The sequence below is a fragment of the Pristis pectinata genome, chromosome 11 (assembly GCF_009764475.1).
Source record: "Pristis pectinata isolate sPriPec2 chromosome 11, sPriPec2.1.pri, whole genome shotgun sequence".
Lineage (NCBI taxonomy): Eukaryota > Metazoa > Chordata > Chondrichthyes > Rhinopristiformes > Pristidae > Pristis > Pristis pectinata.
The window spans coordinates 5,587,466-5,605,135 of NC_067415.1; the positions used below are offsets into that span (position 1 = coordinate 5,587,466).

Sequence of the window (17,670 nt, forward strand, 5' to 3'; positions counted from 1 at the left end):
CTTGCCTGGATTAAACTCCATCTACCATTTCTCTGCCCATATCTGTAACTGATCTATATTCTCCTGTATCCTTTTACAGCCCTCTATACTGTCCACAACTGAAAGTGGCATCACACGAGACAGGGTGGTGAAGAAAGCTTTTGGCAAGCTGGTTTTCATTAGTCAGGGCATTGAGTATAAAAGTTGGGAGGTCATAGTGCAGTTGTATAGGACGCTGGTGAGGATGCACTCGGAGTATTGTGTTCAGTTTTGGTCACCCTGATATAGGAAAGATGCTATTAATCTGGAAAGACTGCAGAAAATATTTACAAGGATGTTGTCAGGACTTGAGGGACTGAGTTATAAGGAGAGGTTGGACAGACTAGGACTTTATTCCTTGGAGTGTAAGAGACTGAGACGTGATCTGATAGAGTTATATAAAATCATGAGGGGGAATGCAGTCAGTCTTTTTCCCAGCATTGGGGAATCACAAACTAGAGGGCGTAGGTTTAAAGTGAGAGGGGAAAGATTTAATAGGAACTTGAGAGGAAACCTTTTTACACAGAGGGTGGTATGTATGTGGAATGAGCTGCCAGAGAATGTGGTTGAGGCAGGTACAATAACAACAGGGCAGGTACATGGATTGGAAAGGTTTAGAAGGTTATGGGCCAAACACTAGCAAATGGGACTAGCTTTGATGGGTCATCTTGGTCAGCATAGGCCAGTTGGGCCAAAGGGACTGTTTCCATGCTGTATACTTACCTTTATAAACTCCACCAAAATTTGTGTCATCTGCAAACTTACTAACCCACCCATCTCCATTTGGGACGTGGAGAATGTAATTCTCCATCCCTAATTGATAACTCAACCATGCAGTTTGCTAGACTACCTCAAAGGGTATTAAGCACAAAAAGGTGCCACATAGAGGCTCCCTTTTCTGAAGGATGAATGTGCTCCAGTTTTGATTTCCAGAGTGGAACTGGAGAACCCCTCTTCTAACTCAGAGAGCGTGACCTTCTGAAGCAAGCCTAACAGCCATCCCTAAGGGAGAATGGCCAATTGGAAGGCGCAGTAGTGTAGCGGTTAGCATAACGTTATTACAGTGCCAGCGATCCGGGTTCAATTCCCGCCGCTGTCTGTAAGGAGTTTGTACGTTCTCCGCATGTCTGCGTGGGTTTCCTCCGAGTGCTCCGGTTTCCTCCCACATTCCAAAGACTTACGGGTTAAGAAGTTGTGGACATGCTATGTTGGTGCCGGGAGCATGGTGACACTTGCGGGCTGCCCCCAGAACACCACGCAAAAGATGCATTTCACTGTGTGTTTTGATGTACATGTGACTAATAAAGATATCTTATCTTATCTTTACATCATATTGGAGGGTTTGCAATCTATACAATGACAAGCCAATAAGAAGAACAACCAGAGTTGTATGCCCTTCACCTTCTGGTGCCGGTGTCTCATGAGGAACTTTCTGTGTATCCAACAGCTCGACGTAGCCATAGTCGGCGACCTTCAGCACGAAGCGTCCATCCACCACACAGTTCCGGGATTTCAGTCGTCCGTGAGGGAAGTCTCGGTGGTGAAGGTATTTCATACCCTGCCAATCCAAGACAGAGAAAGCATGAGATCCAGTCATACAATGACAATCCCTCTGCAGGTCCCCAGTTTTCATCCTCAGCAGACGTACCTCGAGCTAACGTAACCCTCAGACCTGGAAATATATCCCTAGCCTATGACTCTCTTTTAGGATGTTCCTTCAAACCAAGCTGTTGCTTATCTGCCTGATTTTTTTTCCCTTATAGCATGGTTAGTTTTATGGTAACCTTTAGTCTGATAACACTGCTAAGAAATAAGTTGGGGGATATTTTGTTAAAGTTGCTACATAAGTGCAAGTTATTATTGTTTTTGTTAATGCAGCAAAATATTCCAAGGTTCTTCACTGAAAATATCATTGTCTCTCAATCTACGTCCAAACCTTTTCTCTCTGGAGAAGCATCCGATTAGACCATAGACCATAAGACAAAGGAGCAGAAGTCAGCCATTCGGCCCATTGAGTCTGCTCTGCCATTCTATCATGAGCTGATCCATTCTCCCATTTAGCCCCACCCCCCGCCTTCTCACCATAACCTTTGATGCCCTGGCTACTCAGACACCTATCAATCTCTGCCTTAAATACACCCAATGACTTTGCCTCCACAGCCACCCGTGGCAACAAATTCCACAGATTCACCACTCTCTGGCTAAAGAAGTTTCTCCGCACCTCTGTTCTGAATGGGCGCCCTTCAATCCTGAAGTCGTGCCCTCTTGTACAAGACTCCCCTAACATGGGAAACAACTTTGCCACATCTACTCTGTCCAGCCCTTTTAGCAATCAAAATGTTTCTATGAGGTCCTCCCGAAACCACAAGTGCTCTAGCTGAGGCCCGAACTCACAGCCTCGGCATTTCTCCACCATGTACTGCCATATAAGTACCACACATTAACAGATTGTGCCACTGGAGCTCCTCATTACATCGTGTCTATTTATACTGCTCTTGCTTCAATAGCCTCTCTGATAAACTTCTATGAAAGGTTCTTCCCCAACTGATTTTGCTTTCTTCAGTATTGATGCGTGGCCCATTTGTCAGCACTCTCACCTCTGAGAGAGAAAGTGATCGGGGTCCCTCTCCAGAGGATTGGGCATAAGAAAATGACCTGGGTGAGAATGAGGGAGTGCTTCACTGTTGGAAGGACCGCCTTTTAGATGAAATGTTAACCAGAGGTGTACAAAATATTAAGAGGAATAGATAGAGTGGACAGCCAGCGCCTCTTTCCCAGGGCACTGATGCTCAATACAAGAGGGCATGGCTTTAAGGTAATGGGTGGGAAGTTCAAGGGAGATATCACAGGGAGGTTTTTCACCCAGAGCGTGGTTGGTACATGGAATATGCTGCCTGGGGTGGTGGTGGAGGCAGGTACTTTGGTTAAATTCAAGACATTGCTAGGTAAGCATATGGAGGAATTTAAAATAGAGGGATATGTGGGAGGAAGGGGTTAGATAGTCTTAGGTGAGGTTTAAAGGTCAGCACAACATTGTGGGCCGAAGGTCCTGTATTGTGCTGTACTGTTCTATGGTTCTACTTCCATCTGTTCTCTTGGGAGATGCAGAAAAATACCTTTGCATAATTTCAGGGAAGTGCAACCCAATATCTTGCCATTAATTATCCCTCAATGAGCTTTCCGCTCACTGTGTTACTTGCGGGCATTCACTCTGCACAAACTGGTCTCAGTGTTTCCCATTGTACAACAGTGACCATGCAAACTGGTTGAGAGATATTTTATAAATGCAGACCCTTCCCTTGAAAGGCAAAGAGCAAAGAATGAGGTTTTGGCAGTGCAGAGGTTGTGTTACTGGAAACAAACCTGGAGGCTTGAGCTCATGATCCAGTGGAATGTGGGTTCAACTAGACTTTGGTGAGGACACACTTGGAGTATTGCGTTCAGTTTTGGTCACCCTGATGTAGGAAAGACGCCATTAAGCTGGAAAGAGTGCAGAGGAGATTTGCGAAGATGTTGCTGGAACTTGAGGGACTGAGTTATGGAAAGACATTGAGCACACTAGGAGTGTAGGAGAATGACGGGTGAGGTTTATAAAATCATGAGGGGCATAGATAGGGTAAATGCACACAGTCTTTTTCCCAGGGTTGGGGAATCAATAACTTGAGGGCATAGGTTTAAGGTGAGAAGGGAGAGATTTATTAGGAAACTGAGGGGAAACCTTTTCACCCAGAGAGTGGTCAGTATATGGAATGAACTGCCAGAGGAAGTGGTTGAGGCAGGTACATTAACAACATTTAAAAGGCACTTGGACAGGTACATGGACGAGAAAAGGTTTAGAGGGATATGGGCCAAATGCAGGCAAATGGAACTAGCTTAGATGGGAATCTTGGTCAGCACGTGGGCCGAAGGGCTTGTTTCTGTGCTGTATGACCCGATGACTCTAACTAGAGTAGCTGATTGTTCTCAAAGTTAAAAACTTGGGGTTAGAAACATTGAGTGTGAAGATATTGTGATGCTGTTAAAACCTAACTGATTCACTTCAGAGGGGAAATCCACCACCTCTAACCCTATACGTAGCTGTGATCCCTTGCCAACTTTAGCCCCATGGGCAGAGCCGTTGATGACGTTGTTGAGCTATTTGGACACAGTTAGAAAGCAGACCTTGGCTAAGTTTCTTGTTGAGCATGAATGATTCACCCCACCACTCTGTTATTAGACTACTGAACAGTCCCCTACTCTGATAAATTGGCCTCTTGACCTCATAATCTACCTCGTTATGACCTTGCACATTATTGTCTACCTGCACTACACTTTCTCTGTGGCCCTTACACTTTATTCTACCTTCTGTATTGTTTTACCTTGTACTACCTCAGTGCACTGTGTAATGAATTGATCTGTACGAACAGTTTGCAAGGCAAGGTTTTCACTGTACCTTGGTACAAGTGACAGTAATAATAAACCAGTTCCAAATCAATTCCAGTTGAAGTCCCATTTAGTAAATGTCAGGCTAGGAATTTCCAAGAGTATTAATATACAAATGGCTGAGCATGACTGAGCCAATCCACCCATCCATCCTGCTCTCTCTGCTCTCTCCCCCTTCCCCCAAGAGAGGAACCGATGCATCACCTTGATTAGATCCAGTAGGAGGGAGGACTTGAACATCCAATCAAGCTTCACGTCGTCATTCCGGAGAAGATCGTGAAGACTTCCCCGGGAGCAGTGTTCAGTGGCGATGGCTAACACTCCATTGTCACACAGGAAGCCCAAGAAGGGGTTCACGTTCTCATTCCGCAGGTCTCTCATCTTTGAAACGGAAGGAAAACACACATAGCAAGTAAGACAAGGGGGCTGGAAGCACAGCAAACTATTGCTTTAAGAAGCAGACAACACAGAATGTAGAACACAGAACAGTGCAGCACAGGAACAGGCCCTTCAGCCCACGATGTCTGTGCCAAACATGACAAGAACTGAGAAGTGCACAAGCAAGCACAGACTGTGCTCATACCTGTCTGATATATCTCTGTGTCTATAAGGAGTGCATATATCTGTATTGCATATCTGTATATATGTGTATACTTGTGTCGTATATCCATGAGTGTAGAAGACTGACATATGAATTGATTGAAATATACTAACTGGTGCGCAGTGATGCAGCCGTTCGTGCCTCTGCCTCACAGCTCCAGGGAGCCAAGTTCGGTCCTGACCTCGAGTGCTGTCTGCACGGAATTTGTCCGTGACCACGTGCATTTTGTCTAAGTACCTCCGGTTCGCTCATTACTCAGAGACAAGCTGTGTGGTTCATTGGCTACTGTAAACTACAATGTATGTCTGTGAGTCTATGTATGTACAATCCACATCAAACGCATGCAACATTGTTCATAGCTGTATCATATGTCAGGGGGTGTGCAAAAGTGCAGGAGTATTTGTGTAATTGGAACAGAAAATGCTGGAAATACTCAGCAGGTCAGGCAGCATCTGTGGGAAGAGAAACAGAGCTGGCATTCCAGGTCAAAGACCCTTCATCAAGAGGATTTTTATCAGCTGTGCAGGGTGCATGGCCACTAAATTCATCCACACAGTGGTCGTTTTCAAATACTAACTTGCCAACTATGCCCAAATGTAGTTGGGCAGAAATGTATCAGCCGCCATATTAAGACAGGAATACATTTCCTGGTGTCTAGTATCCTGGCCTCTCAACTCCAGCCCATCCCCTGACCCCACTCACAAGAACACAAGAAAATAGGAGCAGGAGTAGGCCATTCGGCCCCTCAAGCCTGCCTCGTCATTCATTGTGATCATGGCTGATCTATACTGGCCTCAACTCTTCTTCTGTGCCGATTCCCCATCACCTCCATTTCCTCGATCTTTCAAATGCTTATCTCTCTCCGGCTTAAGTACGTCGAATGATCCGGCCTCCACTATCCTCGGGGGCAGAGAGTTCCAGAGATTCACTACCCTCTGGGGGAAGAAATTTCCCAGTTTTAAATGACCAGCCCTTTATCTCTTAACTATATCCCCTTGTTCTGTCTCTGTAAGCTGTTTCATCGTTCCTGCTGATGAGGACCAACACTGTGGTATCATCAGCAAACTTGATGATATAGTTGAAGCTTGAGTTGGCAGAACAGGCTGTCAGGCTCCTGAATACCCTGGAGACAGTTTCAGACAAATGCCGCGTCAAAAGCCCTGGTTTGCACAACGGCGTGTAAGAACCTTGGCTGCTGCTGAACATGTTTATACAATTAGTGCAACACACTGAGTTCTGGATTTTCTTCGTCCAGCTCGGTTTTCACTAACTCTGCACTAAATTTGTATTCTGTATATACCGTTTTTTGCATTATTTGTACTTGCACAATTTTTTTTTGTCTGCGTTTATTGTATGTCTTCTGTTTTATGTATGTCCTCTGTTGTGTGAGTCTGGGGGAAACGACATTTTGTTCCTCCATGTGGTTTTATAGCACATGGGCGAATGACAATAAAGTAACTTGAACGTGACTTGACTTGTTTGTAACTCTATAACTAATGGAAGCATCTCAACACCTACCCTGACAATCCCCCTTAGAATCATACATGCTTGAGTGAGGTAACTCCTCATTCTTCTGAAGCCCAATGAATAGAAGCTCAAATTGTTTAGAATCTCTTGATGGGACAGCCCCTTCATCCCGGGAATTGGCCTGCTGAATCTCCTTTGGAATGTCCCTCAGCTTCCACATGTGCAGACTGGATAGACACGTCTGAGGTTAAGGTGTCGATACACAACGCTGTGGGGCCATCCCTGCGTGTGTGGCTTCTGGAAAAGGAACAACACTCCATCCGTTGGCCTGTTTTTCCAAGTACTGATGGGGCTGTAGAGTACTTCCAGCATTAACAGTCACTGAGCTCAAGTGCACATTGTATTCGTTGAACAATCAATTGGGTCTGGCACTTGAAATGTTGCAACAGTCAAAATATGCTACTGCGCCAATGAAGGAGACATTAGGAGAAATGGCCAAAGGCTTGGTCCAAGAGCTAGATTCCAAAGAACATTTAGAAAGCAGAGAGAGAGATGGAGAGGCAAAGAGGTTTGGTGGGGGTGTGGGGGGTATTTTGGGGCTTAGAGCCCAGGTAGATGAAGGCACAGCCTTTCCAGTGTCTCTACATCCTTTTTGCAATATGAGAAACACAAAGAAGGGAACTTTAAAATTACTTTGTCAACTTGGATACACTGATATGTGTCTTGGTGTAAGGCTGCTGATGGGGACAGAGATTTACCTTTCTCAGTATTTTGGTTGTAGATTTCTGCACCTCTTGGTTACATCTGGAGTCAAGTTTCTTTAGCCAGACCCAGTCTCCCTAGGAGATTAGGAAAGACACATTTCACCTTTGCAAAAGCTATTTCAGAGTGAAATCGATTCTGGAATAACCACATTACATCTTAATAAATTTAACAGCATAAAGCAGATAAAAGCTCAGAGTCACAACCTCAACGGTAGGTACATCCACCAATGGGCAGCAACAGAGACTCAATACTTTACACACCTAACCAATGGGAAATTAATCACTGAACACATCAAATCACAGCAATCAGTGTTGAATATATCCAGCCGATGAGCAAACATAATTCAACGTCAAAGATATTGAACCAATCGCCTTGCTATAGGAAAGATGCCATTAAGCAGGAAAAAATGCAGAGGAGATTTATGGGGATGTTGCCAGGACTCGAGGGAGTGTTATGGAGAGAGGTCAAGCAGGTTTGGACCTTTTTCATCGGACCATAGGAAAATGGGAGGTGATCGTATAAAATCATGAGGGGCATAGATAGGGTGAAGGCGCACAGACTTTTCCTCAGGGTTGGGTAATCAAGAACTAGAGGGCATAGGTTTAAGGTGAGACGGGAGAGATTTAATAGGAACTTTTCAATCAACTTTTTCAACCAGAGGGTGGTCAGTATATGGTATTGGTATTGGTTTATTATTGTCATTTGTACCGAGGTACAGTGAAAAAACTTGTCTTGCAAACCGATCGTACAGGTCAATTCATTACACAGTGCAGTTACATTGAGTTAGTACAGAGTGCATTGAAAATGAGTGCAGAGGAACGAGCTGCCAGAGGAAGTGGTTGAGGCAGGTACATTAACAACATTTAAAAGGTATTTGGACAGGTACATGGATAGGAAAGGGATATGGGCCAAACAGGGGGAAATGGGGCTAGCTTACGTGGAATCTCGGTCAGCATGGACCAGTTGGGTCAAAGGGCCCATTTCTGTTCTGTGTGACTCTATGACTCAATGGGAAGCAACTTCAGTCTCAACAGTAAACACATCCAATCAATGTATGACCATCATAGACTCAATGGACAGCCAACATAAACTCAACACAAAACACATCTAACTAGTGGACAACAATGCTAAACTCCACAGCAAACACATCCAATCTATCAGCAACAAATGTACACCCAACATTAAACACACCCAATCAATGAACAGCAATCATAGATTCAATGTCAAACACATCCAACCAATGAAAAGAAGCCATGGACCCAATGTTAAATGCATCCAAACAACGGGAGGAAATCTTACAGACTTGACGTTAGACACATCTGACCAATGACAACGGAGACACAATGCTCCGAGTTCAGAGGTTAGTTAAACTACAACAATTTTGATGTAGAATTGGAGTGAGAAATCAGCTATATAAAGGACAAAAGAGTTCCTTCCCTGAGAGGCATTGATGGATGATTATTAATGGAAACATTTCATTAATCTTATGGATATCAGATGATTATTTCATGCCGAGATGGGATTAGGTTTTAACCACAATGTTGCACTCGCAGTAATACTTAATAATACGATTAACACTGGAAGAGCAACCGAAACAAGTTTATGGTGTAGTAAACCTAAGGCAGAATATGTTTTGTGGTTAGTGAGAACTGAATACCAGCCATTCATTACACTGATGCAGGCCCACAAACTTAATGTCAAATTTTGTAGTTAGAAATAGGAAACGCTTATGAACAGGGAAAACTATCTCCTTAACTAATCAGACATAAAATTTGTCACTGACCTACCAGACCTTGAACTAGGAAGGGTTATTTACAACAAAGACTTGAGTTTTAATAGCAGCTTTCACAGTCCATTCAGGACAACCAGAAGCACTTCATATCCATTGGTGCATTTCTGAAGTGCAGTTATCCCTGTATGGTATGGAGTGCACCAGTCAATTTCTGCACAACAAACACTGACAAACAGCAACATCCACACTATGCAAATAAACAGAAGAAAATAATCAAGTAATGTGTCTTCCAGTAATGCTGGGTGCGAGATCAATATTGACCAGGACACCAGAAATAACTCCCCCGCTTTCCAACTTAGTGCTGTGGGTGCAGATCACATTTAACCAACTCATTGAGAGCAGGAGGGTGTAGAACATAAAACAGAGCAACACAGGAACAGGCCGACCGTGATGCCAGTCCAAACTTATCCCATTTTCCTGCCCCTCTATTGACTCCGTCTACACTTTCAGCTGCCTTGGGAAAGCAGCCAATGTAATCAAGGACACCTCGAACTCAGTTATTCTCTCTTCTCCCCCCTCCTGTCAGGCAGAAGTTCCAAAAACTGGAGAACACAAACCACCAGGCTCAAGGACAGCTTCTATCCCACTGTTACCAGACTCTTGAACTGACCTCTCATGCGCAAAAAAAAGAACTCATGATGTCCCAATCTATCTTGTTATGACCTTGCACTTTATTCGTTTGCCTGCACTGCACTTTCTTTCTAACATAGAAACATAGAAACATAGAAAAACTACAGCACAATTCAGGCCTTTCAGCCCACAAAGCTATGCCCAACATGTCCCTACCTTATAAATTACTAGGCTTACTCATAGCCCTCTATTTTACTTAGCTCCATGTACCTATCCAACAGCCTCTTGAAAGACCCTATCGTATCTGCCTCCACCACCGTTGCCAGCAGCCCATTCCACACACTCACCACTCTCTGAGTAAAAAACTTACCCCTGACATCTCCTCTATATCTACTCCCCAGCACCTTAAACCTATGTCCCCTTGTGGCCACCAATTCAGCCCTGGGGAAAAGCCTCTGACTACCTACCCTATCAATACCTCTCATCATCTTATACAACTTTATCAGGTCCCCCTTCATCCTCCGTCTCTCCAAGGAGAAAAGGCCGAGTTCCCTCAACCTGCTTTCATAAGATATGTTCCGCATTCCAGGCAGCATCCTTGTAAATCTCCTCTGCACCCTGTCTATGGCTTCCACATCTTTCCTGTAGTGAGGCGACCAGAACTGAGCACAGTACTCCAAGTGAGGTCTGACCAGGGACCTATATAGCTGCAACAATACCTCGGCTCCAAATTCAATTCCCCGATTGATGAAGGACAATACACCATATGCCTTCTTAACCAAAGAATCAACCTGCGCAGCCGCTTTGAGCGTCCTATGGACTCGGACCCCAAGATCCCTCTGATCCTCCACACTGCCAAGAGTCCTACCGTTAATACTATATTCCACCAACATATTTGACCTACCAAAATGAACCACTTCACACTTATCTGGGTTGAACTGCATCTGCCACTTCTCAGCCTAACTCTGCATCCTATCTATGTTCCTCTGTAACCTCTGACAGCCCTCCAAACTATCCACAACACCCCAACTTTCATGTCATCCGCAAACCTACTAACCCACCCCTCCACTTCCTCATCCAGGTCATTTATAAAAAAAACAAAAAAGAACAGTAACACTATATTCTGCATTCTTTTCCCCTTTTTTCTACCTCAATGTACCAATATATGGAATGAGCTGTCTGGCTGGTATGCAAACAACAGCTTTTCACTGTATTAGTAAATTGATAAATTGGTTTATTATTATTGTCACATGTACCGAGGTACAGTGAAAAGCTTTGTTTTGCATGCCATCCATACAGATCATTTCATTACATCAGTACATTGAGGTAGTACAAGAGAAAACACTAACAGAATGCGGAGAAAGTGCAGTGCAGGCAGACAATAAGGTGCAAGGCCATAACAAGGTAGGTTGTGAGGTCAGGAGTCCATCTTATTGTACTAAGGAACTGTTCAATAGTCCTATAGCAGCGGGATAGAAGCTGTCCTTGAGCCTGGTGGTATGTGTTTTCAGGCCCAATGGGAGGGGGGAAGAAGAGCAAATATCTGGGGTGGGACAGGTCATTGATTATGTTGGGTAGACAAGAGTCCATGGAGGGGAGGCTGGTTTCCAGGATGTGCTGACCTGTGTCCACAACTCTCTGCAGTTTCTTGCAGTCTTTGGCAGAGCAGTGGCCATACCAGCCATGATGCTTCCAGATAGGATGCTTTCTACGGTGCATTGATAAAAATTAGTGAGGGTTGGTGTACGTAGACAATATTGTGACAATAATAAACCAACTCTAGTTCCCTCGGTTCACTGCCTGTCCATGTGTCTGTCTAAATGCCTCTTAAATGTTGCTGTTATATCTTCTTCCACCACCTCCCCTGGTTTACCTCGTATACCGCTATGTTTGAGTTCTCATGCGTTGCCGTGGCAGAGCTTCTCCCAGACAGCGAATGGCCCAGAGACTTCAGACTTTTCAGCTCAGATATACTTCTTCCATCACTCAGGTCATCCAGAATTATTTTCTAGTTTGAGAAAGAAAACATCCTTATTTTTAAATTCATTCTTTGAGTCTCAGATCTTGCTGGAACTTATTGCCCATCCCTAATTGCCCTTCAGATGAAGTTGGTCCTTTTCTTTGTCCATGTGTGTGAGTATTCAATGGGGAGTTTGAGGTTGTTGGCCCTGCTGTTAACTATCTGTCCTGAGATGGAATGCCCTGAGACACAGGATCACAGGAACAAGTGAAGCATATTTAACCCTTCAACGTTCAATAGATCACAGTTGATCTATGACTGTATGCTCAATTTTTCTCCATTTCCCTTATTAAAAATATGTCAAACTTGGATTTAAAATTGTTATTGATGGGTTTCAAATTTCTACAACTCTGTGTGTTTTCTAACCACTCCTGAAAAGTGCGGCTATGCCCCTCTTGTCCCAGATTCCCCACCCAGCAAAAACAGTTTCTCTCTCTATGTACTCCTTTCAATTCATCTTAATAACGTGACATTATCAAATCACCCCTTATAGAGTCATAGAGCAACACAGCACGGATACAGGCCCTTCGGCCCAACCAGTCCATGCCGATCACAGCGCCCACCCAGCTAGTCCCAATTTCCTGCGTTCGGCCCATATCCCTACAAGCCCCACCCCTCCACGTACCTATCCAAGTGCTTCTTAAATGACACTGTTGTACCTGCCTCACCCACTTCCTCTGGTACCTCGTTCCATATACTCACCACCCTCTGCATGAAAAAGTTGCCCCTCAGGTCCCTTTTAAATCTTCCCCCTCTCACCCTAAACCTATGCCCCCTGGACTCCCCTACCCTGGGGAAAAGACTGTTTCCATCCACCTTATCTGTGCCTGCTGAGTTCTTTCAGCATCATAGTGTTTTTGATCCTTAAACCCTTCAGGGTTTTATGTCCAGGAGCTAAAAGCAAAATACTGCAGATGTTAGAAAGCTAAAATTAAAAAAAAATCAGGAAATGCTACAAGTACGCAGTAGGCCAGGCAGCATCTGAAATGTCAATTTAATTTTAAACATTTCTATAAGGTCGCCCCTCATTCTCCTACGTTCCAAGGAATAAAGACCTAGCCTGACCAACCTCTCCCTATAACTCAGGCCCTCTAGCCCTGGCAACATCCTCGTAAATCTCCTCTGCACTCTGAACCTTCTAAGTTCTAGGAAATAGAAGGAAGAAAAGAAAATATAGAAGCCAACGGCAGACCATCCAGCTGTTAGGGAAAGAGAAGCAGAGATGATATTTCAAGTCAATGACATTTCAGATCAGAATAAGGGATCACTGGCATTTCAGTTGCTGCCTGGCCTACTGAGTACTCCCAGCATTTCCTGATTTTTTTAAAATTTTAGCTTTCTAGCATCTGCAGTATTTTGCTTTTTGCTCCTGGACATAAAACCTTAGATTGTGTAATTTAACCCTGAAGAGTTTAAGGCTCAAAAACACAATGATGCTGGAGGAACTCAGCAGGCCAGACAGCATCCGTGGAGAAAAGCAAGGCAGTCAACGTTTCAGGTCAGGACCCTTCTTCAGGACTGAAGATAGGAAAAGGGGAAGCCCAATATATGGGAGGGAATAGCAGAGCAGTGATAGGTGGACAAAAGAGGGGAGACGGAGTGGGCACAAGGTGCTGATAGGTAGATGCAGGTAAGAGATAGTGATGGGCAGGTGCGGGGGAGGAGGGGAGAGCAGATCCACTGGGGGATGGGTCAAAGGTAAGGAGGGGTAGAAATAAGAGAGATAGGCTAGGAAAGGGAAGGAAAGAAGAGGCATGTTGGGTGTGGAGGGTGTGGGGGTTACTTGAAGTGGGAGAATTCAATGTTCATGCCGTTAGGCTGCAAGGTTCCAAGACGGAAAATGAGGTGCCGTTCCTCCAGTCTGCGCTTGGAATTCTTCTGGCAGTGGAGGAGGCCGAGGACTGACATATCAGTGATAGTGTGGGAGGGGGAGTTGAAGTCACTGGCAACGGGGAGATGCAGGTCGCGGTTACGGACGGAGCGCAGGTGTTCTGCGAAACAGTCACCTAGTCTGCGTTTGGTCTCAGCGATGTAGAGGAGGCCACACTTGGAGCACCGAATGCAGTAGATGATATTAAGGGAGGTGCAGGTGAATCTCTGCCTCACCTGAAAGGACTGTTTGGGTCCCTGAATGAAGGCGATGGAGGTGGTGTAGAGGCAGGTGTTGCACCTATGGCGGGGACCTGGGGTGGGAGCGGGATGGGTGGGGGGGGGGGGAAGGAGTGAACTGGGGAGTCATGGAGAAAGCGCTCCCTGCGAAAGGTAGAAAGGGGTGGGGAGAGGTAGATAGGCTTGGTGGTGGGGTCCCATTGGAGATGGCGGAAGTGGCGGAGAATGATGCGTTGGATACGTCGGCTGGTGGGATGAAGTGTGAGGACAAGGTGGACCCTGTCCCTGTTGGGTGTGGGAGAGGTGGGGGTGAGTTTAAGGATCATTCTGTTGACCATATGCTGCGTTCCCTCTTTGGCCAGTAGATTCTTCCTAAGGTGTAGCACCCAGAATTGCTACGCTGCTCTGTACTAGAGCACTACTGGAGTCTTGTCCAGCTCGAGCCATGTCTGGTTAAGGACTGTTAAGGATCTTGGCAAACTCCCCAAGCTCTGCCTGTGTAGACCTCTGAATGAGATGGATTCTAAAGGCTGTCAGGCTAAATATAACAAAATGCAATCACTCTCATTTCTTTAACAACAACCTGCTTGTGTCCAAAGTTTAATCCTCCTGATCTTGCAACAAGCTCGCTGCATTAAAGCACCGGTAGAAACCCATGTCTGACAGATGAGATGTTCACTGTGCATCAGTTGATGTGCAGGGTCTAGTCAGGAGCCGAGCTGGGTTAGCACAAGTTCACAATCAGATCCACAGTGTGTCAGATGCTGCAGCCTGTTGAATGGTCTGTTTATGACTAAGATCGATTCATCACAGACCATTTCAATCCACTGATATCCAGTAAATTACATCAGTGCCTCTACTTTCCCTTCATAACCTGCAATTCTTTTTCAAGTATTTAGCTTATTCCTTTAGCATACATTCTTACTGAATCTGCTTCCATGGCACTTTCAGGCACCGCATTCAGCTTCATCCTAATTGACCGAACAAAATATAAATTCTCCTCTCCCTTCTTCTTAGAAATCACAAAATCGTTAATATTTACAGGTCATCCCCAGGTTACGGCAGGGATCCGTTCCTGTGAACCGTCCGTGACCCGGACGGTTCACCAGTCGGAAATACGCCCACGAACCAGGTTCCCACCCGGCAGAAGACGCCTGCAGCCCTGCGGCGGCTGGCGATTCCACCAGCCGGTCCCCCACACGCTCGCCCGTATGTACGGGCTGTACTTACGTCAGGCCCTTGGAGAGGACCTGTACACAAAAAAAAACAAAGCCATTCGGTCCATCCGTGCTAGCTAAAGATAAATTAGTTAATCCTGCACCAATAAAGTTATAGTCATACAGGGTTGGGAATCAAGAACTAGAGAGCATAGGCTTAAGGTTAGGGGGGAGAGATTTAATAGGAACTTGAGGGGGAAATTTTTTTACACAGAGGGTGGTATCTATGTGCAATGAGCTGCCAGAGGAAGCGGCTGAGGCAGGTACAATAACAACATTTAAAAGACATTTGGACGGATACATGGATAGGAAGAGCTTGGAAGGTTATGAGCCAAAGGTGGGCAAATGAGATTGGTTTGGATGGGGCATGGAACAGTTGGGACTGATTCCCCGCTGTATGGCTCAATGACTCTATGTCTCCCACTGCTGACCCTGGTAGGTGAAATTAATACTAATAACTTCCGTTTGTGGAGCACTTTTAACATCATTAAATCTCCCAGAGTGCTACATGTGAGTGGCATCAAACAAAACTTGATTCCTTCCCTTTATTCCATGGTCCACTGCCCTCTCCAACTGGATTCCTCCTTCTTCAGCCCTTTCCCTCTTCTACCTATCACCTCCCAGCTTCTAACATCTGCCCCCTCCCCCACCCACCTACCTTCCCCCCCTCACCTGGACTCACCTGTCCCCTGCCTGCGTGTGCTCCTCCCCCTCCCCCCCACCTTCTTATTCTGGCTTCTGCCCTCTTCCTTTCCAGTCCTGGTGAAGGGTCTCATCCCGAAACATCGACTGTTTATTTCCCTCCTTGTTTTGAAACTGAGGCACAGCTTAAACCGTGCAGGTCAGTGAGCTCAGGGTTGAAGGTGCTCTGGTCAGGATGCAGAGTTTTCGATCAGCTCAAGTTGACAGGGAGTCAAATGAGCCAGATGCCAGAAGTGAATTGGAATAATCAGAGCTACAGACAGGAATGAGGGGCTCAGCGGCAGATGAGCGGTGGTGTACAGAGAGGCAGAAACATCTGGGCTTGGTGGCGGTGTGGAAATGGCGGAGTCATACGGCATGGAAATTCAGCCCACTGAGTCTGTGCCCATTATCAACTACCCAGTTGTACCAATCCTACCTTCGTCCCATTTCCTACTCTCCTCACATTCCCATCAACTCCCGCCCCCCCCCAGATTCTACCACTCACAAGGGACAATTTACGACAGCCAATTAAATCACCAATAGGCAAGGCTTTGGGATATGGGAGGAAACTGGGGCGCCCAGGGGAGAACGTGCAAACTCCACGCAGACAGCACCCGAGGTCAGGATAGAACCTGGGTCTCTGGAGCAGCGAGGCAGCGACCATGCTGGCTGCGCCACCCCTGAGGATGAAAGATAAAACTATGAATGGTCTCATTCAGCTTCTGACTGACGATGTGGAGAGGGATGGAGTAAAGTGGGTAGAGGCTCATGTGGGCGATAAACTCCAGCATGGTCTAGATGGGCTGAATACTCTCTTTAACTGCACTGACACAAACTCTCATAGCTTTCACCACAGAGCCAGACAAAACACTTCAAACAGCTAGAGCAGGAGCCACACACCCACCTTCTTGCTGAGCTGGGGATTGATGAAGGTGAGATCATCGAAGGTCATTATAATCTTGTTGGGTCCCTTCACCATCTGTATGTGTTGGATTCGCCGCCTGCAATGAGAACAAGCTCAGTCTGTGCCCCTGGAAGGCTGGCCTGAATGTACTTGTGCAAAAGGGGGCTCCTGTAGCCTCCGTGGCTGGAGGTCTCACAATGGAGCCAGGCTAATGACAATTCCAAATGAAACGAAGTGTCCTACCTGATAAAGTAGGCGGCCACAAGTCCACACAGTGCAAGGCCAATGATTAACCCGAAACCCAGTATAACAACCTTTAACTCGATGCCTAGAGGGAGAGAGAGGGGGGGGGGGTGCGGGGAGAGAGAGGGGGAGAGAGATGGAGAGGGAGAGAGGGGGAGAGAGTGGGGGGAGAGAGAGAGGGAGAGAGGGGCAGAGAGAGTGGGGGGAGAGGGAGAGAGGGGGAGAGAGGGGGGGGGAGAGAGAAGAAATGGTGATTACTAAGGAAATTCTAATTTCTATACGATATGGGCAGACCTTTTTTGAATCCTCTTCAATTACCTTTGAATATAGAGGAGCGGAGCTGACTACATAAGAATGTGTTTTTTTTATTCAAAGAACTATCAGTCCAGTTTTTTTTTCCTTTAAAGTTTTTGGTTTGCTTTTGTTTAATGTTGTACTTTTTTTTGATTTGGGGTTTTTCTCTTCATATAATTAAATTTCTTTTCAATTTTTTTTGCATTCTGTACACTCAGCAAGACTGCAGGGGCGTCTAGATTACATTTTTTACTCCTTGTGAGTATAAATATTAACTGTCATTATTGTTACCCCGATCTCTTTGTATCATATGTATAATTATTAATGTTATGTACATCAATTTGAATTAATTTCAAATTCAATAAAAAGATTGAAAAAGAAAGGAAGTTCTATAATTAAATAATACAAACACAAACTCAAAGTATAGCGGTACTGAACTCGGAACAGAACATGCCAGAAATACACCACATATCAAGCAGCATCTGTGGAGAAGGCAACTTCTGATCCATGAACAGGGGATTTATTTTGGTGCTATTGATGAAGGGATCATTTTTGGCCAGACCA

The 17,670-nt window shown here is 45.4% G+C and overlaps 1 protein-coding gene across 1 annotated transcript in view; it reads right to left on the reverse strand.

Annotated features, from left to right (window-relative positions):
* Positions 1-17,670, reverse strand: part of gucy2f (guanylate cyclase 2F, retinal) — a 68,058-nt gene that overhangs the window by 37,997 nt on the left and 12,391 nt on the right. Inside the window, exons 4-9 of the mRNA XM_052026505.1 lie at positions 16,813-16,897; positions 16,570-16,666; positions 11,509-11,643; positions 7,267-7,347; positions 4,645-4,821; positions 1,420-1,576 (exon numbers count right to left, since the gene is read on the reverse strand). Coding sequence (XP_051882465.1) covers positions 1,420-1,576; positions 4,645-4,821; positions 7,267-7,347; positions 11,509-11,643; positions 16,570-16,666; positions 16,813-16,897 — 732 coding nt within the window. The remainder of the gene's footprint in view (positions 1-1,419; positions 1,577-4,644; positions 4,822-7,266; positions 7,348-11,508; positions 11,644-16,569; positions 16,667-16,812; positions 16,898-17,670) is intronic.